Consider the following 27,222-nt stretch of genomic DNA (forward strand, 5'->3'; position numbering starts at 1 on the left):
CTTTCCTCTGATTGCGCAGCTCACCCGATCACCATGTCGTTATTGCCACAAAATTCTGAAAACAGCTCAACGTTTTCACTCATTTTGCCGCGACCATGGCGTTCCATGACACGTTCATAGTCCGTATTGTCGGAGCCGATCTTTGCATTGAAGTCGCCAGTGTAGATCTTGATGTCACCCTTTGAGATCTGATCCAGGGTGGCATTCAGTTGACTGTAAAAAATTTCCTTGTCCTGTAGCTTGGCAGCATCGGTTGGCGCATAACATTAGATTACAGCACTTGATGAGCACAGCACTTGCCTGGACGATAAGTAAGAGACCAACCCCACGATGGCGGGGAGCGTTTTCACCTCGAATACCAGAGTATAGTAGTACCTGTCCAATTCGTGGCCGTTGTTTTGCGCTAGTCGTTGCCGTTCAATCAGTTTGATGTCATTCTCGGTTGGTTTCTTGAAAAATTATAAAGATTTCAGAGACAGTAGGTGATTAGCCTAAGGTCTCCTATCCACCGTGATGGGGCTGCCATCTTAGGTGTAGCTTTCGGGGAAGAGCATTTCTTATTCAGCCGCTGGATGCCAGTCAGACGCTGTTTGAGCCGCACCTCCATGGTGAACAGACGCTCGGGTTGGCGAAGCATTTCCTCTATCACCGTGCTATGGTTACCGCGCCAGTGTTCGCGTCGCACCTCCTCACTCTGCTATCGTCGGATTGACAACATTGCCCAGGCTACGCCAACCAGCTGTGTCCATGTTTCAGCTGGCAGTCTTTTGTGATCATGACTCGTGGAGGCGTGAGGTACGAACTTGTGAGGACCGGAGCTAGGTACATCGCTCTTTCCAGATTGTCACTCACCATTTTGTAGCCCTCGTGAGTAAAAGCTCACACACATTTTATTTAAATGAACAGATAATGTGTTTGATTTAAAAACTCAATTGAGAGACATCAAAACACGAAAACTCCTGCTTTCCTATATGATACCACCTTTCCCATATCACCATGAGAAATGTAGGCAACATGAGAATGACATTATTTCATAGGATGGATGTACCGTAAGCTCGGTAATGGCGGTATTCGTGTATATGAAAGACGTTCTTTACAATGTTTGACAGCTGCCGGTTAAAAAGATTTTTTCCTCTCTTCGCCTCTAACTGGAACAGATTGAAAGGGACCACATTCCACTAGTGTATTATATCCAGCAGCTGTCGAAAACCAATAATGAAGGGCACTTTTCATGTACACGAAGGCCGCCATTACCGAGTGTGGAAAACTAAATACCTCATTCCGTCCCCTATAAACCAGTGTTTGAAAATGTTAAATTTAAAAAAGTACTTAATCTATTGTTCTTGAATCTTGAAACACTCTCCTTCCTGACTCTGGGCTGCGGGGGGTCGGGAGTTGAAACCAGAAGACATCCTCGACACTTTTTCACAAATGTCTCCACCGCAATATCCTTTTTTGGCCACCACACCGTGGCTCGAAGGTAGGACTTCATGATACGCATTCCCAAATGTCCTTCATGAGCAATCCTGACTACCCTGTCACGCACCGAATTAGGTATGACAATTCTATCCGTGCGTAGAAGTATACCCAAGTAATACAAATTCATTGAATTATGTTGAACAAACTGCTATAGGTACAACCAAAAACAGTCATACAAAGGTTTTATAAACTGTTATAGAACATGTGTGTTGCTTGGGTATCCTCAAATCGGCACAACTCATTGGCACTTACACGGAAAGATAGTGGCAATTGGTGAACACTTCCGTTATCGATACTTTCTCATACTTCTTGCAGTTCCAGATCTTTCTTAGCCGCTTCAACAATATCCTACCAACGAAGGGCAGCGGATGTTGCCACCGACAAAACAACTTGTTTAATAAAAAGTTCTTCTCTCGGATCGAATGGCACTGGTGCTAACGTACTCAACCTTGAAAGTACATCTGCCAAATTTTTCTCTCCGGAAATATGAGTCACTAAATAATCAAAAGCTTGGAGTCGAAGAACCCATCGCTCTATTCTGGAACATGGGCGTGATTTTACAGTAAATAGATAGGTTAATGCCTTACAATCTGTCAGAATATCAAATTGCCTGCCGTATAAGTATACTTGAAATTGCTCTACTCTCCAAACGATCGCTAAGGGTTCTTTCTCTGTTTGACAATAGCGTTTTTCAGTGTCAGTAAGAAACTGTGTCCTGCTGAATCAGTTTGTATCAATAATGCCATTATCGTCGTTCTGTGATGTTTATTAAAAAACCCAACCTTAGAATATCAGTCATCGCCGCCTTAATACTGTCAAAGGCATTTTGATGTCGTGCAGACCATTCAAATTTTGAATCTTTCTTGGTTAACGTACGGAGTGGCTCATCCAGAGTAAAGGGCGAACACGAAATTATTGCGACACCGAAAATGTCATGCCAATTTTCTTATAATGTTTAGAATCAAACCAAAATTTTAGGGTAGTTTTATACATATATTTACTTCAAAAATCAAAAGAAAAGTTAATCGATGGAGCCTTGAGTGTCAAATTGAACGCATTTTCGCTTGATGCCCTCCATCAAAGTCTTTACAGTGTCATCCGGTACCAGTTTCTCAGTTTTTTTTTTTCCATTTTCTTAACATGTCCTTCTCGTCTTTGACTGTCTTCTTGCTCTTCCGAAGTTCCCGCTTCATTATTGCCCAGTACTGCTCCACCGGGCGCAGCTCCGGACAGTTTGGTGGATTCATGTCCTTTGGAACAAAATGGACAGAATTGGCCTCATACCACTCCAGGACACTTTTCGAATAGTGGCATGATGCCAAATCTGGCCAAAATAGCGGAGCTTCGTCGTGCTGCTGCAAGAACGGCAAAAGGCGCTTCTCGAGGCACTCAGATTTGTTGATCTCGCTATTTACTGTGCCCTTTGTCACGAAAGGCTCACTCCTCAGTCCGCAAGAGCAGATGGCCTGCCAAATGAGATATTTGGAGGCGAACTTCGACATTTTCTTCTTCTTAAATTTGTCGTCCACATCGAACTTGCTCTTGCCGGTGAAAAACTCCAACCCCGGAATTTGCTTAAAATCGGCTTTTATATACGTTTCGTCGTCCATCACACAGCAGCCATATTTTGTCAGCATCTTCTCGTAGAGCTTCCGTGCCCGAGTTTTAGCCGTCGATTGTTGCCGCTCATCGCGGTTTGGGAAGTTCTGTACCTTGAATGTATGTAGTCCAGCTCTCTTCTTTGCATTCTGGACGTAGCTCTGCGACATGCCGATCTTTTTAGCCAAATCACGGCTTGAGACGTTGGGATTTGCTTTAATCATCCGCTTCACCTTTCCCTCCGTCTTTTTGTTCTCCCGTCCCGGTTTTCTTCCAGCTTCTTTGCCGTGGTCCAACGTCAACCGCTCTTGGAACCGCTTCAACACTCTGGAGACGGTTGAATGGTGAATGTTCAACATTTTTCCCAACTGCCGGTGCGACAGGTCAGGAAATTCCAGGTGTTTGGAAAGAATTTGTTCTCTCAACTCGCGTTGGTTCACCTCAATTTTCGTTGAATCGAAAAACACGACTTCGAGTTTGACAGCATGTACACAATACACATCAATGAGAAAGTGTGCAAAATTTGGTTGATTTTTACCCAATGGTAAAAAAGTTATGCCCTGTTGAATGTGTCGCAATAATTTCGTGTTCGCCCTTTAGCCAAGTATGTTATAAATTTGTTAAGATAATTGGCTAAACCTAAAAAGCTTCGGACTTCTGCTTCGTTTTCCGGCCGTCGAAATGATCGGATGACATTCACTTTGTTATCTGCCGGAGCAATTCCATCGGAGCTAATTTTGTGACCCAAGAACATTATTTCTGTAACCCGAAATACGCATTTATCCCAATTCAGTTCGACTTTGCGCTCATCGAAACGTTTAAGAACCTCTTTCAATCGCTCATGATGTTCCTCGCCTTTTGAAATAACTCGGGTGCGGTGACAAGGCCAAACGGAAGCCAGTTGAAACGGAGTAACCCTTTGTTAGTAATGAACACAGTTACATCCCGTGTCTCCTGTGCTAGCTCGACCTGTAAAAACGCTTCCTTGATGTCCAGCTTACTCCAGTATTTTCCCTTGCCTAGCCTTGCTAAATATTCGTCTACGACCGGCATCGGGTGCTCTTACGAAGAACCGCTTCGTTAACACGGAGCAGATCCAGGCAGATTCTAGGTTCACCATTGGTTTTTCCGACGACTACAAGTGGTGATACCCAAGATGCTGGTCCTTGTTTCACCTCGATAATATCCTTGATCAGAAACTGCTAAAAGTTCCGGTTAACTGCCTCTTCAAGCGGTATGGGAATTCGCCGAATGGGTTGAAATACCGGCTTCATATTCGGGTCCATATGGATCTGTACTTGGATTTTTTTAATCTTAGAGAATGGTTTTGTTTCGTTTGTAACCCGATACACATCCAATCCAACCTTGAGAAGACCCAACTCTTTAGTAGTGCTATCACCGAGTAAGGATCGCTGCCCTCCTTTTACAACATAAAACTCTGCTTCAACTGAACTATTTCCAACAGTAGCGTCTGCTACAAATGTTCCTATGATGGGCAATGGTGAATCACTTGCGTAGCATTTAAGGATTCGAGAGCCCAGATACAGTTGTCTCGTCTTCTTCTTCTTATTCTTCTTCTTCTTCTTCTTCTTCTTCTTCTTCGCATTCCAAGCTTAGTGTTCTAGATGCACTTAGTGTTCTAGATGCACTTCCACTGTTATTAATTGAGAGCTTTCGATGCCTGTACCATTTTTGCATTGGTATAATTGTGTAGCAAGTCCAATCATACTTCTATGCCCAGGGAAGTCGAAAAGTTTTTCAACTCGAAAAATTCCTAGACCGGACCGGGAATCGAACCCAGCCACCTCCAGCATGGTCGTGCTTTGTAGCTGCGTCTTTACCGACTGAGCTAAGGGAGGCCCGCCTGTCTCGTCTTCTACCACATGAATTCGATTCTTCTGCAAGGGAGGTGGTTTCTTTGAACTTCGTAGACGGCAGCACGTCTCAAAATGGCCAGTAATGTTACATCCACGGCACACTATATTCCGTGCTGGACATCTCCTATCAGTAGAGATGTGGACGCGATGTCCACAATTTTGTGGCATATAGTACAAATAGTGCAAATAGTTAAACAACTAAGAAATTAAATTAAATTTTGTATCATCAAAATGTCCCATACATTTGCACACTATAAGGTGTATTTCCTAAGGTCCAAACGAATCAAGCCGTTGCCACATTTCCTTTCGAACTTCAGACGTGTTCGAAAGGCTCCACAAGCAGCTTGCTGCCAAGGCTGCCTGCAAGAGCGCTCTAGACAGAGTAGCAGTGATGAAGCCACACTGTTACTGTTTGGGTACAGTTGCTCATCGTGAGAAAGCATTGTGGGCCACCGTCATCAAGCACGTTATCGTCATGTCGAAGCTCACCCAAGCTCAAACTAGCTCACCGTATCCGTGGAGGTCTCAGAATTTTATTACTTATTACCAATAGAACAGCGCCATCTATGTGAAAAATAGCCTTGACTTAATGGTTCATTTTGTCAACATCCTAGCGAATAGGATTGGGCGATATTCAGAGAAAGATCAATCTTGGCTCTAGAATCGATTCACTGATTAAATCGGTACCAAAGAATCGATCTTTGGTAGATCGATCTTATGATTCTTATTTTAATACGCTTGTTTAGGTTCGCACGCTAAGAAATTCTTTCCTTTATAATATTCAGTTAAATGTTGTCGTGACGGTAAGGTGCTGCATCCGTAAATATCGGAAACGGAAATAGTGACGTCAATAATTGCACAGTAATATTTTCACACAGGCCAGAAAAATTAAAAATCGACTGATTTGAAAGCAGTAACAGCTTTAGAACATTACTAGCAAGCTATACTGTTGAATTAAAGCTCTAGAAAGCATTAAAAAGCTCAATATTTAACTTTTATGACCAGTGCGAAAATATTACTGTGTACTTATTTTTAGCGCAAGAGTCTAATCAGGTGTAAAATTCATAATAAATACGCTTTAAGGATCGAAAATATCGAAAGAAGAGATCAATTTTTTCGATCGCTTTGTGGAAAAATAATCGATCCGAAAAATCGTAAATCGGGATGAAAAAGATCGATCTTCCAAAGATCGATCCAAGATCGCCCAATCCTACTAGCGAAGCACAACTCAAATGAAAAATTCTTGAAGTTACCACCACGAGTTGCAACCTGATTGGATAATGCAACTAACCAATCACGTGTCAGTAGACACTATATAAGATTGGCGTCGTCAAGCCGATCCTCATTCTTGTGCTTTTGTGATTACATAAGCGATGAATAGTCCTTACTTCTTTTGAGGGCCATGCAACATCAAAACGGATCTTTTCAAAGAAAGAGTTAGTTTGGAATATTTTATAACACAAGAATAATTACTCATGAACTGAACAATAATCTTATTAGTATTAAACGGAAAATGGACACTGACCAATTATTACACTTCGGAAGAAATTCACGGATGTCATAATAATATCGGGAATTTTAGGTAACGTTCGTTCAAAATAGTTAACATATGTGAGCGTAGTCCTACGTCAACTGTTCGTACAATCCCATTGGGCTGTACCTTGCAGTTTTTTCGGAGGTGCTCAGCACAACAGCTGCCGATTCGCAAATGTAAAAAAAAACTTTCCCTTTATTTTTCGTTTTATGTTGCCTTAAACACAACGTCGCTGCATATCTTCCTGAACGGCGAATGGAGCATTTCATGCGTCAGGCTCTCACATTTTCACATGTTATCCGTTATATTCACAGCTATTATAAACAATGCCTGCATTGCAGGAATCCCGTCAAGCTCTTCGCCATTTTTATTCGAAACCCTCCTTTGCGTCGCAGTTTCAAATTTTCACAATAAATCAAATTCAACTCCTACTCACCATTGCTGATCCCATCATCGTCGCCAAAATTGTGAGGGACAGTTTGGAAGGAAACACGAGTATTAATTCCAATTTTGATAAAACCACTTTATTACACCAAGTCTTTTCTCAGCCAAAGTTCTACGTTCCGTCCGACTAACTAACTAGGTCTTACTCCCCGTCTCTTTCTTCTACGTCCATCCTTCTCCTTCTCTCTCTTCCCTTTCTTAGTCGAGGAATAGGACACCCATTGTGCAAGGGATAGGACATTAGCTCTATCTACGGGTGTGACACCTATCTAGACCCTACAGGTATTTATGTTATATCGAAGTTAACCTGTAAATATTTAACAATCTGTGGTGATAGTAGGCAGTCTTGGTTTATTCTTTTACTTATTTTTAATTCCTTAGAGTGCTGATTTTGTCATAATACTCTAGTAAATTCAACTTTTACACATAACTCTATGTGTGACTCTAACAATAAATCTAGATAGAACATTTAAATTAATTAACACTTCTCTTAAACTGCTAACTTTTACTGTATCAGGTCGAATGATTCTTAAGAGGGATAAAATGAACAGAAAAGAAGGACAAAATGACGAGAATGACAAATGATAGAGTGGTGCAAGATTTGAAGGCTTGTAGAGGCTAAGTAGAAACCACACTGCCACTGAAAATCCACAAACCATTAGCGATGCCTTTTTCAACGCGTCCCCTCAAGGCAATGAACTCGTGCAAGCGGAAACATTGTTAGACAATACATTTTTACTTTCCACCTGCCGCTGGGTGGAGTTGTTGCAACCACCGACAGCGATTCGTAAATTTTTATTGTTTACCGATAAACTGCCATCAATAAGTTAGCCATTATTTTCACGAGCTTTTTGTTTCCAATTTTTTTAAGTGCAACCTAGACGTGCCAAACGTGTATATATTTTTTTTAGATGAGAAACTTTTCCACACCGCCATCCAGAACCATTACTTGGATGGAAGTTTTTTTTTTCTTCATTTTTGTTGCCCTTGAACGTGCAAATGGTGAGTTGTAAGCCCCGGACTCAGCAGCTGTCGGTTGGTTTTATGGGTTCCCCTGCCGGTGCAAAGGCAAAGTTCACATAAAAACCTGACAGATGGTGCTGCTCATTGTGTAAGTGTGGCGGAAGGTCATAAAGGGATTCATTGAGAAAAATTGCTTTTTTGGCAGTTGCGTTAATGTGTTTGATCAGACGTGACCACAGAGACTAGGGGAATGAGTTTTCCATTGGTATTTGATTGATAATAGGACAAGAAGAAAATTTACTATTCAATTTCGGTTTGCAGACTTCCAGTCTGATAGGGGCCTCAGATAGACCAAGCCGGAGGCGGAAAATCTTTCAGGTTGAAATTTTTCTCGACTTCCCTGGGCATAGCGTACCATTGCCACACAACATACAATAAGAACAAGACAAAATATCCAACCTATCTATCGCCTTGATTGTGTTAGTGCTGTTTTTTTTTTATCTTCGTTTCCACATTGTGAAGCGGCCCTATAATCAGACTACTTAATCTTGACGCATAAATTCATTCAACTATTTCAGTTTTATTTAGACTTAAATCTCCGACTCAGTACCATCTGAACTGTGTAGTGATTTGTCTCCATACGGGCTCCAATCAAATCTAATTTCCTCGAATCACCACACCGCAATCAATACAGAAATCACACCCTCAGCGATTTCAACTACCTTTGATCACGGAAACTCAACTCGTCCAACAACTACCGGATTGTTCACTCCACGCTATCACCACCATCAACCAATCCGCTCCATTGAAACGTCGCACATAATGATTCCCCAGCATCGTATTACACTACTGATCGTCCCGCCACCGGTAATACAACCCCTCTTTTTGAAGCTCCACACTACACCCTACTTGGGGAACATACAGCCACACACAGCATCGGAAGAAGTACCTATGTACCTACATATGTTTGCTCATTTTCCGCACCTTACGCGAGTGTTTGTTTTGCCCCGACTCCCCCCACCTGCTACGGTGATTGCAAAAGGTTCATGTGCTGATCCGCGTTGTGCTTCCGAGCGGGGTCGCTTCAGTTTCAGCTCTTCAGTTACTGCTGCTGAGTTGGCTATTTTTATTTTACGCTTCACCTCGCGCTGTAATGTAATTAGATCTCGGGGGAAATCAGGCTAATATTGGGTACACTTTACTCCCACCGACGTAGTCACCTCCGCCGCCGGAAGGTCGTATGTGCTTTGCGTTTTGTGCATCTAGCGTGTTTTGAAGCTGAGAGACCACCGCAGGATTCAATGCTAGGAATGGATAAAGGAAGGCGACAATCTGAACACGTACGGACTGGAAGGGTGGCCCGTAAAGGATGCGAGCGGATTGGCTGCTTCGTCCTGGAGAACAATAATCAACCGAGGCTAAAAGAGTAAACACTGAAAATGAGCCAAGTATGGTTCAGTGCCAGTTGTTGCCTTTTATTATGATGAGATAAACGGGAAAGCTTCCCGAGCGCTGATGGTGCTTCAGGAAAGTGATTTTCGTTTGGTACCTCGAACAAAGGCAGATCGGAAGGCGGATGAGTGATTGCGATAGGCTCCGGCTCATGCGCTAGGACTTATTCGTCATCGGCCGAGATGGAAGGCACATTGCTACACGAGCATCAACAGCACTAGACGGAAAATTGGTCTGACTCATATTTGAGGATCGTTCACACAAATCTCCGAAAACTTAGGCCACTCAATGAATTGATCATTCGAATAAGAATACAAAAATTTATTCAGTCGAGTAACTGAAACGAGAAATTTATTAAAATTATCGAAGTTTTACCTAAAAATGCTCGGAAATGTTACTCATTCTATGAAAGACCTACGTTTCTGCGAATTTGAGTGAACAGTACTCAAAAATGAACCACAGTAATTTGCGTGTACCATAAAGCTACTGTTTGGAAAACCCTCTAATGAAACCTGCCGAAAATCGCGGCAATTATTAACACATCCTTCTCGTCCTGGGTGATTCGTAATAGCAACAGCAAACAAAACGGATCCAGCTATGCCGTTTATGCTTCGGCTCGTAACCCACCTTTGGACCGGGTCGATGTGTTGTTCACTTACCGCCTATACGTACACAACTTGCCCCACTACAGCTCTGTAGGGATTGCACAGTGGTCCAGAATGGGAATATAGTAGGAAAGATGCATTTAGAGCCTGAAATTGAAACTTTAGAGCAGTTTCAGGCAAAATGACGAAGAAAATTGAATCTTGTAAAATATTCAAAATTAGGTCCTTGAAAAAAAAATTATGTAGCGCGAAAACGGCAATTTCTGATCGAAAGGACGTCTGAGACAAAGTTGTAGAGAAAAATAATGTAAAGAATAATAATCAAAAAAATTTTTTTTTTATTTATTTTAAGTATAAATTTATAATATTATTTTCAAAAATCTTATGAAAAATGCAAACTTTTAAAATGTTCAAAACCACGAACACTTGAAAATTGACAAAAATTGAAGAATAAGACAATGTTATGGGAATTTTGTCTCACAAAAAAGATGATATAAAATGTCTCAAACTTTGTTCTTTGAATATAAATTACATGAGGAAAAGTTTTATCAAAAAATTTAAAATTTTACAAAAAGTTCTAGTTCTAATTTAGGTGTTCATAATTTTAAACAATCTAAGAGCATACATTTTTCATGAGGAGTTTCAATATTTGGTTTTACATTTCAATTGGTTAGCCTTAGGCTCTTCATCTTTGTTCTAGTTAATTGGTTATTCTAATGTGATGATTGCGTTGAGCGCTAATTTATAGAATACCCTTCTAAGGGATTGTTTTCGTTTGAATTTAGAAATATGATAACCTACCTACTTGTGCACAGGAACCTATCTAACTACTTAAACTAGGTTGCCAAATCACGAATGATCTGGTGGTTTGATCGCAGACTAAACCTTTCCAGCGTGGACGTCTTTCACTCCTCGAGTGTTTGAAGACCGGCCAGGTGGTGAATCTCAGAATTACGAGTTCGCGGTGGGCTGTTAAAGATCATTCTGAGGATCTTGTTTTGGATCCTCTGAAGCTTTAGGTAATGGCACTTAGCACAACTCTCCCAGATTGGCATACCATACTCAATAGCCGGCAGAATGATCTGCTTGTGGACAGCAAGCTTGTTTTTGAGGGACAGGGTGGACTTCCTGTTTATCAGAGGGTAGATCGACCTGATCTTGAACCTGAACCTGAACCTGAAGATGTTACATTTGTTGGATGTCTTGTCCACATGGGATCGGAATAGCAATTTGCTATCGAGGGTGAGACTAAGGTCGACTTCTTCACCTGACCATTCAATGGGAGTGCTATCAAGATGGATTTTGACGTTAACAGTGTGGAAACAGAATGGTTTGTGTTTTAGCTGCATTGATACAAATCTTCCAGCTCTTGAAATAGTCGGACAGAACATCCAGGCCTCATTGTAGTTTAATCGCTAGAGCACGGATCACTCGACTCTTATAGATGATGGAGATGTCATCTGCGAACATTGACAGGATACCACCACCAGGCAGGAGAGGAACGTCTGACGTGAAAATGTTGAATAGGATAGGCCCAAGCAGACTACCCTGAGGGACCTCTGCATCAACGTTGTACGTATCAGAGGGGACATTGTACCAGTAGGCCTGGAATGATTTGCCCAACAAGTAGTTTTTGATGATCTTCACGAGGTAGATCGGAAAGTTGTATCGATGCAGTTTGTACACTAGGCCAACGCCTTCTCGACGTCCAACAATGCCATGGCAAATGTAATGGAAACGGACTTGATCCGCTTGATGATGTTAGTAACCCGTGCGAGTTGGTGGACGGTAGAGTGGCCTTTCCTAAACCCGAATCGCTCTTTGAGAAAGATGTTATTATCATTTGAAAACACCTGCAAGGCTGAGTATCAAATTTTCGAATAGCTTCGAGATGGAGGACAAGAGGCTGATGGGGTGATATCGTTTGGCACTGGTAGGATCTTTGTCAGGCTTCAGTATTGGAATCACTGTGGCTAACTTCCAGCATGCAGGGAAGTAGCCAAGATAACGGTAAGATGGTTGAAGAAGTCAATACTCAAGTTTTTTAACTCGAGGTTGACTGCACCATACATATCCGCGGCCTTCATGTTTTTAAAGGGTGATACGGCCAAATTTGGTCAATATCAACATGACGTATTTCTTTCAATTTTGCATTTAAAAAACCTGAACACCCCTCATTTTGAAGGTGTGTGTGTGTAGAATGTTGCTCCTATTTTGATTTTGGAATTCACTCTTCAGTTGTCAAAATGCCGTCCAAGTAAGAAGAGCAGCGTATCAAAATTTTGCTCGCGCATCGCGAAAATCCGAGCTACTCGCACGCAAAGTTGGCAAAATCGCTAAAAGTTGCCAAATCAACCGTTACAAATGTAATTAAAGTGTATGGGGAACGTTTGTCGACAGCCAGGAAGTCTGGATCGGGGGGAAATCGAAAACCGGAAGCCGCTGAGACGACAAAGAGAGTTGCCGGTAGTTTCAAGCGAAACCCTAACCTCTCTCTCCGAGATGCCGCAAATAAGCTGGGTGTATCGTCTACAACCGTGCATCGAGCCAAAAAACGAGCCGGACTATCGACTTACAAGAAGGTAGTGACTCCAAATCGCGATGATAAACAAAATACGACGGCCAAAGCGCGATCCCGGAGGCTGTACACGACGATGCTGACGAAGTTTGACTGCGTGGTAATGGACGACGAAACCTACGTCAAAGCCGACTACAAGCAGCTTCCGGGACAGGAGTTTTATACGGCAAAAGGAAGGGGAAAGGTAGCAGATGTTTTCAAGCACATGAAACTGTCAAAGTTCGCAAAGAAATATCTGGTTTGGCAAGCCATCTGTACCTTTGGCTTGAAAAGCAGCATTTTCATAGCTTCCGGGACTGTCAACCAAGAAATTTACGTGAAAGAGTGTTTGAATAAACGTCTGCTGCCTTTCCTGAAGAAACACGGTTGTTCCGTACTGTTTTGGCCGGATTTGGCATCTTGCCATTACGGTAAAAAGGCCATGGAGTGGTACGCCGCCAACAACGTGCAGGTGGTTCCCAAGGACAAGAACCCTCCCAACACGCCAGAGCTCCGCCCAATTGAGAAATACTGGGCTATTGTCAAGCGGAACCTAAAGAAGACCAAAAAAACTGCTAAGGGCGAGCAGCAGTTCAAGGCAAACTGGCTTTCTGCGGCGAAGAAGGTGGACAAGGTGGCTGTACAAAATCTGATGGCAGGGGTCAAGCGTAAAGCCCGGCAATTCGGATTTGGAAAAGCGGAAGCCTAACTGAATATTTTTCCTGAATTTTATACTAATTGAACTTGAAAAAGAAATTTAATTTGATTTTTTAAATAAACGATTTCACCGATTTACACGCGTTTTCCCTTGACCAAATTTTGAACATATCACCCTTTAGTGCTTCTAACAGCTGCTATCACCTCATCAGCCGATATTCTACTATCATCATGCACTACTACGGAGGTATCAGCGACTCTAGACATTGCCTCCAGTACGGCAGGCTCATGGGGGCTCACCATGGTTTGGCCAAGATTATGTGAAATCACAAAATGTTGGCCAAGAGCATCTTCCAAAATGGTTTTGCACAATCTGGGAGAGAGCAAATCTTGTTGGCCTGGATAATTTTGGTTAGCCTATTGACATTGGTCTTGAAATGGGTTAGCCCATAACGCTGGAACTGCCTACGAATGGTGTTACCGAGCCTTATAAGATCTTTGGTTGGGCTGTCAAGGTTCAGAGTATGACTCACCTGTCTGGATGGTGGTTGTTGCTCCCTGGCCCGGGATATCGCCTCTTCGATGGTTTGCAGACACCGATCGACTTCTTCGAACGACTCAGGTAGGTCGATTGTTGTGTCCACACAGCGCTGGTACTGCTGCCAGTTGACACGATGGTAATTTCGCCGGGAAACTTGAAACCTATTGGCCGAGGAACCTACTTCGGGCACCACCGGATAGTGGTCCGAGCTAAGTTCCTGATAGGCGATAGGTTGAGAGATGTTATCGCCAATGTTGACTCAACCGCGTGAGAGTGTCCGGACACAGGGGGCTTTTTGCATATCGTTGAACAAGATTGTGCCGTTCTTGTTTCGCCGACTATTGCCCCAGGCTTGATGCTTGACGTTGAGGTCGCCAGCGATGATGCAATTTTATCGCCGTCGTGTTAGCTTGATGATGTCTCTTCGGAGGTCTGCGGCCGAGCCATCCCTAATGTTGGTTTGCTTGGGGCAGTAGACCGCAATGATGGTCATTGGACCTAGCGATGTGCTCACCTCAACTCCAATGGCTTCGATAGTTTTCAGCTGGAAGCTTGGCAGTAGCCGGCAGTTTATGTTCCGTCTCGCAGCGGTGGCCGCTCCCCCTCCCCCGGAGCTGGTGCGGTCAAGCCTTACGAGCCGATAGTCGGGAAGGAAGACGTTCAGCTCAGGCTTCAAGTGAGTCTCGGTGATGACGGCTATGTCGATGTGCCGTTCGTTGAGAAAGTCAACAAACTCGATGTTTTTGCTCTTCAAGGAGCAAGCATTTCAATTTACGATCTTGATGGCTTCACGGTTCATACTTAGTGACAAGGGACAGGCCAGCATGTAGCTGTTCAGATCGAGTCTTGCAGGTGCGCATGATGATGATGACCTCGGCCACGAGCGTCACAAGTTCCTCCGAGCTGAACGGAGAATCGTTGACAGGCTCACCTGAGACAGCACCAGCATATGATAAACCAGGGGCGGTGGATGAACCTGAAATTGGCTGGAGCGCAGCAGCAGCGAGACGATGCTGAACTGTCCAATTGTTGGGAACCATTTGGATTCCTCGCAGGATTGGCTTATTGGTTGTTGAGCGGAAGTGGGGCTAGGTTCGGAACATGTCGACGGGGCTGGAGAGCTGGGTACTGGACTTCCGTGAGTACAGGAGGCGAACAATGCTTACGGAGGTGACCGAGCTGGTTGTTGATAGTAGCCTTCCGACGGATATTCATAAACTCCACTCGCTTGGGACATCCGCGATTGGAGGCTTGGTGGTTTCCACCGCAGTTGACACACGTTGGCTCGATGTCATCATCTTGCTCACGCAGTTAAGTGAATTCCAGCACACTTGCCACAGTTTGTCTTCATATAGCAGTTTTTGGTGCCATGGCTTTAGGAGAAGGCAGTTCACACATTGCGTTACATCACGATGTTGAGGTTTGTAATGCTCCAACTGACGATGACCTGAAACAGGTCCCGGATTTTGGATCTCAGAGCTGCAAGACTGGTGGATCCCTTCGTGAAGTGCACCAGGAACAACTGGTCATGGAAGCTGGTGTTGTGGTTGGAACGCCGGTTCGTCGGATACACTGCCTCAGGCTTGAGCCCAAGCCGCTCCAGCTCGGATTTCACCGCAGTCGCCCCGAACGACGGTAATTCACGCAAAACCACCTTCAGTGGCTTGCTCGATGGCGTGAAGAAGTCCACGTTGTTGTGCTTCAGGAAACATCCTATTTGTTTGTACTCCTCCAGGCTGGAGCACATGATTTTGGTACCGATACTGCAAAGCTTGAAGCGAGGCAGAAGTTTGTAGTTTGCCAGTTCGGCACCCAACTTGGCAACATCTTTCACCGGCGTGAAAGGTGGGGTAATCCGCTCTCTTCTTGCAATGGGAACGGCGTCACAATCGCCATTTTCTTCCGCGAGTACTTCATACTGGTTGGCTTGCAGTACTCGTTTTTTGGCGTCATTCAGCGACGCCCGCTGTTGACTCATTGGCCACGCCACGCCACGGCACAATGCGACAGCACAAAACGAAACAAAACAAAATCGAAACGAGATCTCGAGCGAAAAATACGGACTGAACAGCTCAACAGTCGAGCAAAGATTGCGCCTCTGAGCAGAGACACGACAGCAGTGCTGTTAGATATCTTTTCAGGTTCAAGCAGAACGATCCCAAGTAACATTGCAAGCTTTATAGAGGTTTTATAGCATTCCACAAGTCCAAATCATGGTCTACAGAACCCTCATAAAACCAAAATTGTTACTTGGGATGTGCAACCAAGTGGTACTCGATTATGACGACTGGGTTTGGGAAAAACGTTTATTTAATGAAAACAGAGTCAAAATGAATATTTGTATATTTATCAAATGATTTTTTAATGGAAATTTCAGCAGATTCATATTGTTATATACTATCGATTGGCGTATTTGTAATTTATTTTCATCTATAAATGGCAAAGTTACAAGCGTTCAAAACCTAACACTATTTCACCAAACATATTTTTTGATTTTCACCTCAATATAGTTGACAAAGACTTAGTTCTACGTCAATTTTTTTTTTCGGAAACAATGAATAAAAAATGGTAAATTTGACCTGTGCCCCGATCGGGGAAAAATTGAACTACAAGAAAAATCACCCGATTGCGGTTAACCACTAACGGTGCTAATCCGTATTGCTGGACAAAAATTCGCCCGCGTAAGATAGAAACTATGACATGATAATGCTTTCAAAATTCATACACGGTAAGGGAATGGCCCAAGTAACTAAAAGTTCTGATAAAAAGCTATTTGTGGCTTAAGCATCTTAGTTGCAGGTGGTCTATACAATTCTAAGCAGCCTCATTTTTAAGTCGTTATAAGAACTTGAAAGTTCCGGTATCATAATTGAAGAGCATTCTAAGCAGCTTCTGGCGGAACTAAAATAAATTAAAAAAAGTTTTTGTCCTCTACACCAATTCTATATTTCGTTCGCACTTTTATGAAAGTTATTTCTAAAGGCAGGTATTAATGTGTATTGATTTATCAGCGTTAGTAATAGAATTGGAGCTGATTGAAGATTTAAGCCCAGTCCTCCTGCGTGAGAGCCCCACCACGAACCGCTGCGTCATCTGAAATATAATAAAGTGAGCTGTTGTCCCGCCTACTGTTCAAGTTTTCAGCGCCAGCTGACTGACTTGAATACGAAACACAACACCTTGATGAATTTTAAATTGGTGTTTGCCCGCATGGTATTCCAACACATTTGTGGCGCATTGGTTAGCGTTCGTAGATCGCATGTCGAATACACGGATGTTGAATCCAGGAAATTACTTTTTAATTATTTTTTTTATGGTTGGATAGAATGTTGATGCACTGCATAAATATAAGAATTATGATTTATTTGGGCTACTGATCATTTAATATTTACGTACATTAAATTTTGTTACTAATAAAGATTTGTGCGGATTTCTTCATGTGGCTTGGAAGTTCTGTCGGAACCTCGGTCGGAACTTTATTTGAACTTTATCTAACTTGAAAGTTCTGTAGGAACTTTATTTGAACTTTTTGGAACTTTAAAGTTCTGTCGGTTCAATACAGGTGGTAATCACCTAAGAAAATAATTAGATCACTTCAAAAAGTAGTTAATCATTTTAGAAAAGGTCGAAATCACTACAGAAAGTTCTGAATTACTTCAAAAAAGTTTTCAATCACTTCGTAAAATACTGAATCACTTCGGAAAGTATTGTATCATTTTGGAAATGTTCGGAATCACTTCCGAACGTACTGAATCGATTCAGAACAGTTTGGAATCACTTTTGATATGTTAAGAGTCACATCACAAAGTACTGAATAACTTCAGAAAAAAATCGGAAACTCTTCAGAAAAAATCGAAATCACTTCGGCAAGTACTGAATCATTGCGGACAGTTCACTTCGGAAATAATTGAATCACTAAGGAATGCACTGAATCATTTCAGAAATGTTCGGAATCACTTAGGAAAACACTAAATATCTTCAGGAATGTTCGGAATCACTTTGGAAAAGATCATGATCAGTTCGGAAAGTACTGAATCATTTCAAAAAGTACTGAATTACTACAATGTGTACTACATCACTTTAGAAAAGTCTGGAATTACTCCGGAGGCACTGAATCATTCCAGAATGTTTGCATTCACTTTCGCATGCATTAAATCACTGTGGAAAGACTGAATCAATTTAGGAAACTTTGAAATCACTTCAGAAAGTACTGAATAACTTCACAAATTTTTGATAATTTTGAATCACTTCAGAAAATGTCTGATCACATTAAAAAATACTAAATCATCCCGGAAAGTTTGTAATCATTTCTGCAAGAATGGAATCACTTCGAAAATAATTGAATCAGTTAGGCAATTCCTGAATCACTTTAGATATGTACAGAATCTCTTTGGAAGTACTGAATCGCTTCAGAAAGTTCATAATCACTTAAAAAAAAAAAAAAAATCGGAATCCCTCCAGAAAGTACTGAATCATTTCAGGAATGTTTGAAATCACTCCAAAAAGCACTGAGTCATTCCAGATAGTTTGTAATCATTTCCAAAAGTACTGAATCACTTCGGAAATACAATATAGATATACAAAAATAGAACGTCGACCGGACACCGTGGTTAACATGTTGCAACAACCATGATCTGTCTAGTTCGTCCACGGATGATAATCGCTCGCAATTCCTCCTGAATCACCGGTCCTGCGTAGAGGACATCATTCAATGATATTCCGGTCGATGTTTTACAGGACGCATCGAATACGACTCGCACCTTTGTTGTCGTAGACGATTCCTTCACCACAGGATGGTGTGGTAGGTAACACCTTTTGATATCGATGCCTGTAATTTCCTGAACCTCCTTCATGTGTTCTAATTGTTGATACTCCTCCAGGAAAGCCACGTACTGTTGACGTAAGTTGTTATCCTTCGCCAACCTGCGTTCCGTGCTGTAGAAGCACCGCAGAGCTATATCCCTCGATTCACCCATACGCTTTAGCATAACTTCATTCCTAGGGAGAGTGACTATATATCGATCATCATCTGCTCTCTGAACTGTGCGTTAATATTGTTCCTCACAAAATGCTTCATCAGGTGACGAATTGCCTTGTTCTCCAACTTCTTCGCATTCCCAGAAACGAGTAAGAAGATCCTCAAGTCGATTCGAGACTGACAGATTACAGTTAACCTGAGTTATCGCCTTAGGTAATGCCAAGGTACCACATACCACCCAGCCAAACACCGAATCGATCAACGTGGACATGTTATCTCCGAGCGATATTTTGTGTTCGATGACGAACAAACTGAAGAATAGCTCAATACCTAGAACCATATCCACTCCAGTTGATTTAAAAAATCCTGGATCCGTAAGGTTAATACCTTGGGGAATTGACCATCTTGATGCGTCCACCGTTGTAGTAGGAAGGTTTATCGTTACCCTTGGTAAAACCAAGAAATTCACTGACCGAGCAAATTGCGAAATCCTTGATCGAACCTTGATCTGAATTTGATGCTTCACCAATGTTGATGTTTGACCGATTCCTTGTACCTTGATGTCAACCTTAGTCCGAACCACCTTTAAAAGTTGACTGAACCTTTCCGAAATGAAGTTACATTCGGAACCCGAATCTAGGAGGGTACGTACTGGATATTTGTTGCCCTCGCTATCCTCAACTAGAATAACCGCAGTGGCCAGAAACACTTTCGACGTTGTTCTGCTCACTGTGTTGCAAGTAGACACTTCCTTTAGTGTTTTCGAAGTTGCTATGTTCGCAACTGCATCCATTGAAGAAGTAGAAGCATCAGCGTCTTCCGGAGAAGTAGAAGATGTATTGTTCCTTAAAGTCGAAGTATCGTCCAGATTAGATTTGAAACAAACCAGTGTGTGGTGTCGCCCCCTACAATTTCGACAAGAGTACTTCGACCGACAGTCCTTTCCTTGATGTCCTGCTCTAAAACAGTTTCGGCAAAGTAAGTGTTTCCGTAGAACAGCCTCACGATCTCTTACAGGCAACCTTTGGAAAACAGGACAGGTGTATAGATAATGATTTTCTGAACAACAGACTCAACTAGAGGCCAATGATTCTGTAGAATTGTAGCTCGCCTTGACCGTTTGACTCCTTTGTCTTGGTGCGGATAACTGTACAATCCTGGATTCAACCGGCTTGATTGGTAAAGATTCCAACACTTGTATATGTCGTTGTAAGAATTCCAACATTTCCTCTAACGAATCCTTTTCCTTGGTTGACGACTGTTCTTCCCATGATCGACGAGTTGCTGGATCTAGTCAACAAGACAGCATATTTACCAAAAGCAGATCCTTATAGTCCTTGGCCTCAACTATCTGATCTAATATCTGTACAGTCCTCTCAAAGCCCTCGACTAAAGCTTGCAATTCCAAAACTGATTCCTTATACACGGATGGTAGACTAAAGAGATATTGGATTTGCCTCTTCCTGAGTTGTTTGCTATCGTCATAGCGCTTCATGATTATGTTCCAAGCAACGTGATAATTGGCTCCGGTTATTGGAAGTGGATCGATAAGACCCTTTGGTTCACCTTGCAAGCATCCCTTCAAATAATGCATCTTTTCTACATCCGGTAAATCCGCCCGAGAGTGGATGAGCGATTTGAATAAATCGCGAAAACCAAGGTAATGAGGTAATCTAACGTGATCTGACGCAGTTTGCATGGAAACATTATGGATTGAAGTTTCCCTTGCAGATTGTTGCTGTAGAAGTTCTAACTTTTCTAACAAAAAGGCCTTCACATCGTAGTATTGATTACTGAACTGCTGTCTATCCTTAGCGTATTTGTCCTCATCTGCAACATACTCTTCATGGGATTTGATTTCTACCAAAGCTTCACAAAATTTTTCCCAAAGCTCATCTAACTTGATCACCCTAACCTGAATCTGAATTGCTCTAGTATTATCTTTGAAGTTGTTGACAAAATGACGAATATCTCCGAACATCGATTGCGTTTCCTTGAGTTTCAGTTGCACAGCTCGTAGGGTTGGTGTCTTTTTATTTCCAGGACCAAGCATGATGATTGATTCTCGTAGTCCAAGTATTCACCAATAAAGAAAGGTTCAGATGTAGTACCAAAAATAATGTCTAGCTACGGCTAGACATATACTAAGTAAGACTGACTTGACAGAACAGTCGCTCCGACCCAAATCGGAATGATAGATCCAAATTAATCGATATCAACAGAGGTAAGCTGATCAGCTGTTCCAACAGTTTCATTCATTTAAGGTCAGGGTTGCAGTTCCAATCACTCGCATATAGTATTGGTCAAAGAGAATAAAAGCGCAATGTAGTATCCAAATAGACCTAGCTTAACTGGGAATTTGTTGTTATATTAACTTAGTATGATTACATCCTCGAAAAAAAACTGTTTCGCCCCGGAATCCTTACGCCAGCACGAGAGCAGCGGCCTCCTTCTTCAGGGCAGCTCGCTGTTTGCTCACGATCTGGGCCGCAATACGATCCAAATCCCGCTGGCCTTGGCTGGTCAGCTTGCGGCCTCCCTCGGGGTGCTTCTCGATCAGCTTAATCTGTTCCAGAGCCTGCACGGCCTTGCGGGTGGCACTGCCATCAGCGCGGCAGAAATGCGATGGGCGGACACCGTTGCGCTGGCGACCACCGTAGACACGGCAGATGGAACCAACACCCGACGGGCTCTGGTGGTACAGACGACGCAGGATCGAGGCACAGCGTACGTAGAACCAGTCCTGGTCGGAGGGAGCCAGCTCCTTGAACTTGGCGGTCTTGATCAGGTCGATGTAATCGGGGACCTTCAGCTTACCGGACTTCTTCAAGAAGAGGGCAACGCCCTGGACAACTTTGTCCTGATCGACGTCCTTCACGGTAATTCCTGGCATCTTCACTAGTATGTGCAACCGGAAAAAGAGATAGAAAAAAAGACTACAAACTACTTAACAGAGCTACGTAGTAGTGTTGGGCTATTCGCAACGTTATGTGAACCAATGTACGATGTGTATGTAGATTCGTGCCAATACAACCTCAGTATATGCAGAGTATGTGTAGAATAGGAAATATTTATGTAGTATCACAAGTTGTCAGGCCTCGGCTGGCCATATACCGTAGTAACTAACCTGGCAGGAAAGTTGACTACGATGAAATAATAAAATATCTAGCCGTAAGCGATAAACAACTAATGTAGGGGCTCAAACAGCGCTCGGGTTTAGGTAGTGTAACAGTTCAGGCCGAAGAGGATTATACGATTATTTATGTGTAATTTCTGTGTTGTCCAAGCTTGCCTGAACACATACTATTGTTCACTAACCTGGTACACCGTATTTGCTGACTCCCTCTTCGGGCGATTAATTGTGATGACCTCTGTGTGTTTACAACTCTATTGCAAGATTCGGTCTAGACGAAGTGTAGACTGACAAAGGTGATCGTGTGGGGATTCCCTTGTTGATGACTGATGACGTACGACGATTACGTAAGGAGGTTCCAGATAATGTAATTCTGGCATATTGGTGTGTCACTTGCCGATCCGAGGGTGGTACTCACAGAAATGTGTTCAAGTAGAATTGAAGGTGTGGTGTTTTTTTTTTTCCATTGGTTTGTTTTTTCCGTCGATCTTGTTTTCCGTGCTGAGCACCAATGCTACCGACGTGCCAGGAAGGCAGCTCCCACACCTGGACCCTACCTATCGACCCATCAAACTCATGAACCGGGGACCAACGGCTTTACTTCCCATCCGAAGGAAGGCGTGATCAGAGATGTTATGCCTCAGAACATCCCGGCGGCGCCGACTGGGATTGAACCCAGGCCTGCTGGGGTGAGAGGTAATCACGCTTACCAGTACACCACCGGCGCCGTTAAGGTGTGGTGTTAGAAATCGATCAAATTGCTTCGGCTGGACATATACATTTGAGCAGTTACCTTTGAAAATAAATACTGCTTGCCAATCCAGCACTATACAAATTGTCCAAAAGTGTCTTCAGTTCGGTCGAAATGAACATTCACCGAAGAATCCGTCGATCGATAGATGCTTGCACGTTTGCCGTCGGGTGTCGTTATAAAGATTGATTAGTAACAATTCACGGTTTCCAACTTCGGCTGGACATATAATGTAGCTATACTGATCTACACAATAGCTGACGGTACCGGTGCCCAAACCAGAAGAGGTGATCAATATGGTGGTGCCTTTCAAAGTCCTTCCAGTAGCGATGGCGTGTCCTTTGTCCTTGCGCGGACTGTTAAAGTGGTGATATGGCGGTTCCATTGGCGATTTAGTGGATACAATAGTGCCTTGGTGGATCCAATGGCGCTTTCCGAGCGTGAATTGTTGTGGTGAAAAGTCCTACCGGGGTTCCCTGATCCGGTTCGAAGGACCAAATTGTTGGGTTACCGGACCCTTCCCAACACCGTTTAGGGGGTAATCAAAGGCACTGCCATTTCTGGGGTAGGACCTTCTGGGGCGCATTTATAAGAGCGGATGTAGGCGCTTCAATTGGTTTCCTTTTGAGGTTCCTTCTATCCACATTCTTTATAACACAGCACATCACATATATTTCCATGTCAAGTTTATTCTATTAATTTACAACACTTTACATATTTACAAGGTTTATTACACAACACACATAACATATTAAATCCTTGTGGCTCTACTCTATCCATCCTTCCTTGAGAGTCAGAGCCGACTAACTATTTCTAAATATATTATAATTGTTGGTCCCTACACTGCTAGACGATCACCGCAGTGACGTCATTAGTCCCGATCGTTATCGCTACCGTTATCGTTCCGTGGTAATGTCCGTACGAGAGGAGAGATGGTTCGATTCTACATGGTGAGAGTTTGGTAGAGTTTCTGTACAAACGACAGTGGCGTAGCTAGGGTAGGGTGAGGCTACCCCCGAACAGAACTGAATCACTTTTGAAAAAATAAAAATCATTTCTGAAAGTACCTAATCACTTCAGAAAAGCTCTGAAACTCTTCGAATGGAATTGAATTACTTCAGAAAATTTCTGAATCTCTTTGGAAAATATTCAATCTTTGTAGAAAGTTTGAAATCGCTTCTTTAAGAACTGAATAATTTCGGAAAGGACTGAGTCACTTCACAAAGCTTCGTAAAGTATTGTATCAATTCTCTAAAGTTTGCAATCACTTGCTCAAGAGCTAAAGCAATTTGCAATAACTGAATCGCTTCAGAAAAGATTGGAATCCCTTCAGGAAATGTTTAATCTCTTCAGAAAAATCGGAATCACTTTTGAAAGCTCTGAATCATTTCAAAGAAGTACGAAATCTCTTCTAAAAGTACTGAAACACTTAAGAAAATCTCGGAATCAGTTTGAAAAGTACTGAATTACTGCAGAAAGTTTCAGAAAGTACTGAATCACTTCAGAGTACAGACATAATTGAGCATGAGAATGATTAACCACTCGCGGTTGCTACTCCGTTACGATCACCTGTATTACACAGAGAAGCAACAAACGATGAGTGAGACTAGCATCTGCAATGTGTAAAAATTGGTGACTTCATACTTTACTAATAACAGCGCCGGCCGCGTCCAAATGTAGGTCAATCAAGGAATCGATAGGAATGTATTGACGAGATTCTTGCTTCGTTGGGAATCGAGATATCCTCACTTCCACGAATTTTCCAATAATTTTTCAACGGGATTCACTTAAGAGAGTATTGATTCTTATCGCTAAGCCATATTAGTACTCAATTGTTACACATCGAAAAAGGTCTCGATTCTGACAACATAGATGAAGTACAGTCAACTCACCACAGCTCGATGTTCACTAGCTCGATATCGAGTTATAGAACCATAGTAAACATGAATGTCATGGCTACTGCGATAGGGAATTTGTATGGAATTGTTATTGTATAACCCGATGGTCTCTCCGATATCGAGTTTGTAGAGAGTGCACTGTAGTTATGTTTCTAAAAGTGAGATCTATATGTACTGTTATTACATTGTATTAGGAATGTTCGAAATCACGATGGAAAACTTCAGAACCAGTTCAGAAACTACTGAATAACTTGAGAAAAGCTTAGGACCACTTTGGAAAGTACTGGACCATTTCAGAAAAGCTCCCCATCTTCTTTTCGATCTTTAGTGAGGTTCTCAACCGCTGTGCCAAATTTGAACAAATTTGGTAATAATCTCGATGTGCGGGAAAACATTAAAATGTGTGTGGGAAAATGTATGGAAAACGGAACGAAACTCTTCATTTGCATGTCAAAAATTGTTTAGCTGGGACCAAACCTGATACTTAGATTTAGAAAATTGCACAGATAATCTTTGTCGAAGATCACACGTGCTGTATTCTCATGTTTGATAAACATCTGCAAGGGTCATTTCCTGATACAAAATGTGGGATATTGTTTTTTTTTTTTTCATTTGGAACGGGTGCACTCAAACAATCCATGATTCATAGCCAAAAATAACTTTTTGTCTGGAAACCGAGGGGCTCCCCTCCAAATGGGTGTTACATGTTGAAAGTTACGTACTCTGAAAAAATGTATCAAGAAGTGGCAACGATGAGATTTTTGGAAAATGTTACAGCTGAAAAAAAAATATTTCTAATGCATCAAAATTTAATACAACCCAACATTTTTCTATTTTTTATGCATTCCTAGAGTTCATACTATATGGGAAAAAAATTGTCGCAACATTCTACATACTCCAATTTTTTTCATGGATTACGATACAATACAATACAATGGGAAGTGTGCTGTTTAGAAATCACGATTGAACGCTTTCAGCGAGGTCAATCATTTGGAATGGTTTGCTGATGATTAATTTCGCGTGAAATTTTAATTTTCGTCGTCCTCGTTGATTATAACATCGACTCGATTGGAAACTCTCCTTTGAATGTTTTATTTGTATACATAACAAGGGGTTTGGTGGCCTAGAGGTGACCGTTTGTCCCGCTCCTTCGTTCTCTAGAGTCGTTAGGGTTGCCATGCAAACAAACTATCACAGCACATTCAATGTTGAATTCTAATCTGCTACTGTGGATATGCAGAGGTGGTCACGATCTCTAGTAGGAACTTCTATCATGTATAGATAATTCTATTTCAGCTAACTTCCCAACAAACATTGAATGTTGAATAAGAGCTTATTCAGGCAAAAACATGCTTCTTAAGTTAAAAAATAGCTTATTCAACTGTTGATCAACTCAAATTGTTTGTTGGGTTTGCTTACTTAGAACGGATATCAATATCAAATTATTACAACACTTTCATCGTCACGAGCAATCAAACAGTAACCATCACTACGCCAAACATCGCCACCAGAATTGTAGTAGCCAGCCAATTTTTAGTTAATTAAAAACCGTTCACTTGTTTGCTTCGTACGCAAAATTGATGCTGTTGTTGGTTTTTCTCTCCCAAACTCTTGGTCCTACCCAGTAGATATTACTGAACATTCGTTTATCGTTGGTAGCAACTCACAATCGGGCATCGAGATAACACAAAATCAGGATCTAAAGTTAATTTTGACTGGAAAATGGAAAACGCGTCGAGCAGAATGTTAATTTTTTGCCTTCTACAGACATTTCTCTGTCTGCTTTGTGGCTTTCCAATCTGAGAAAATAAAACCTAAAACGATGATGTTTGGACGTGTTCGTTTATGATTTGTTTTTGGCATCGATTTGGAATAGAATAGATATAGCGAATTTGTTTATTCTCAGGTTGGAACTAGTTTTGCACCAGTTTCAACCTAGCTGCTGTCAAAACGTTTTTTTATTCGCTTGGGTTGAAACTAGTTCCACACGAGTTTCAATTCCAAAACCGAGAGGTTCGCACTGAAATATTTTACAGTTTGGCAGTTGGGTTCACCAATACATTGAAACAGATCTGTCAAACCAATCTTGTTTTTCATGTATTGCGACTGGGATAAAAAAAATCAATCAGTGACAACTTTTTGTTTCTCCTGCAATGAAAGGTAAGAAAATTAATATTTTATGTTCAACCTGCGACAAATATGATAATTTCACCAACACATTTGTTGCCAGTTTTTTCGTTTGCGAAAGCACTGTACGAAAAAGGATTAATTTGATTGTTCATTTTTCTCTTGCTGCTGCTAGAAATCATGCTGTCTCGACGAAGTTGGGATACGAGCACAAGTTTTGGTTGGCGATTAGTTCAGGAGATGTAGGAAAAAAACCGATAGTGTGTTTGAATTGTTTCCAAAATAACCATGCTGGAATCTGTTCCAGATGTCTCAAAGTGACCATATCAGTTTTACGGAAACCAATCTACACTGAAGTCTTTTTAACACGGTTTTACGCGGTTTTTTACTGAGTCGCGATTTACACGGTACGTTTTTAATGATTTCTCAACAACGATACAACGTATCGCCTTGATTCCAATCACATTATCCGTGTCAAGCTATAGATAATCGAATGGCATACTTTAAATAAAAAAAAATCACAATTTTTGGTGTATACAGAATTTTTTTAATATGTCTATATGGGCCATGTTTCGAAGTGGCTGCTTCAGGTGTTCTGGAGTGGCCATATCAGTTTGTACCGAAAGC

The 27,222-nt window shown here is 42.0% G+C and overlaps 2 protein-coding genes across 2 annotated transcripts in view; both read right to left on the reverse strand.

Moving 5' to 3' along the window:
* Positions 1-27,222, reverse strand: part of LOC135705449 (hemicentin-1) — a 599,061-nt gene that overhangs the window by 385,387 nt on the left and 186,452 nt on the right. The gene's annotated exons all lie outside the window — the stretch shown is intronic.
* On the reverse strand, positions 21,039-21,615 carry LOC135705495 (small ribosomal subunit protein eS19A-like). The gene has a single exon (XM_065227244.1). The coding sequence runs from the start codon at positions 21,577-21,579 to the stop codon at positions 21,109-21,111; it is 471 nt and encodes a 156-aa protein (XP_065083316.1). The 5' UTR covers positions 21,580-21,615; the 3' UTR covers positions 21,039-21,108.

Source organism: Ochlerotatus camptorhynchus, unplaced genomic scaffold, assembly GCF_037179485.1.
Source record: "Ochlerotatus camptorhynchus isolate MF236.1 unplaced genomic scaffold, CSIRO-AGI_Acam_v1.1 ptg000267l, whole genome shotgun sequence".
Classification (NCBI taxonomy): Eukaryota; Metazoa; Arthropoda; class Insecta; order Diptera; family Culicidae; genus Ochlerotatus; species Ochlerotatus camptorhynchus.

Bases quoted from the DNA above. Each gene is read 5' to 3' on its own strand.
- LOC135705495 (XM_065227244.1), bottom strand. From the start codon at position 21,579: ATGCCAGGAATTACCGTGAAGGACGTCGATCAGGACAAAGTTGTCCAG.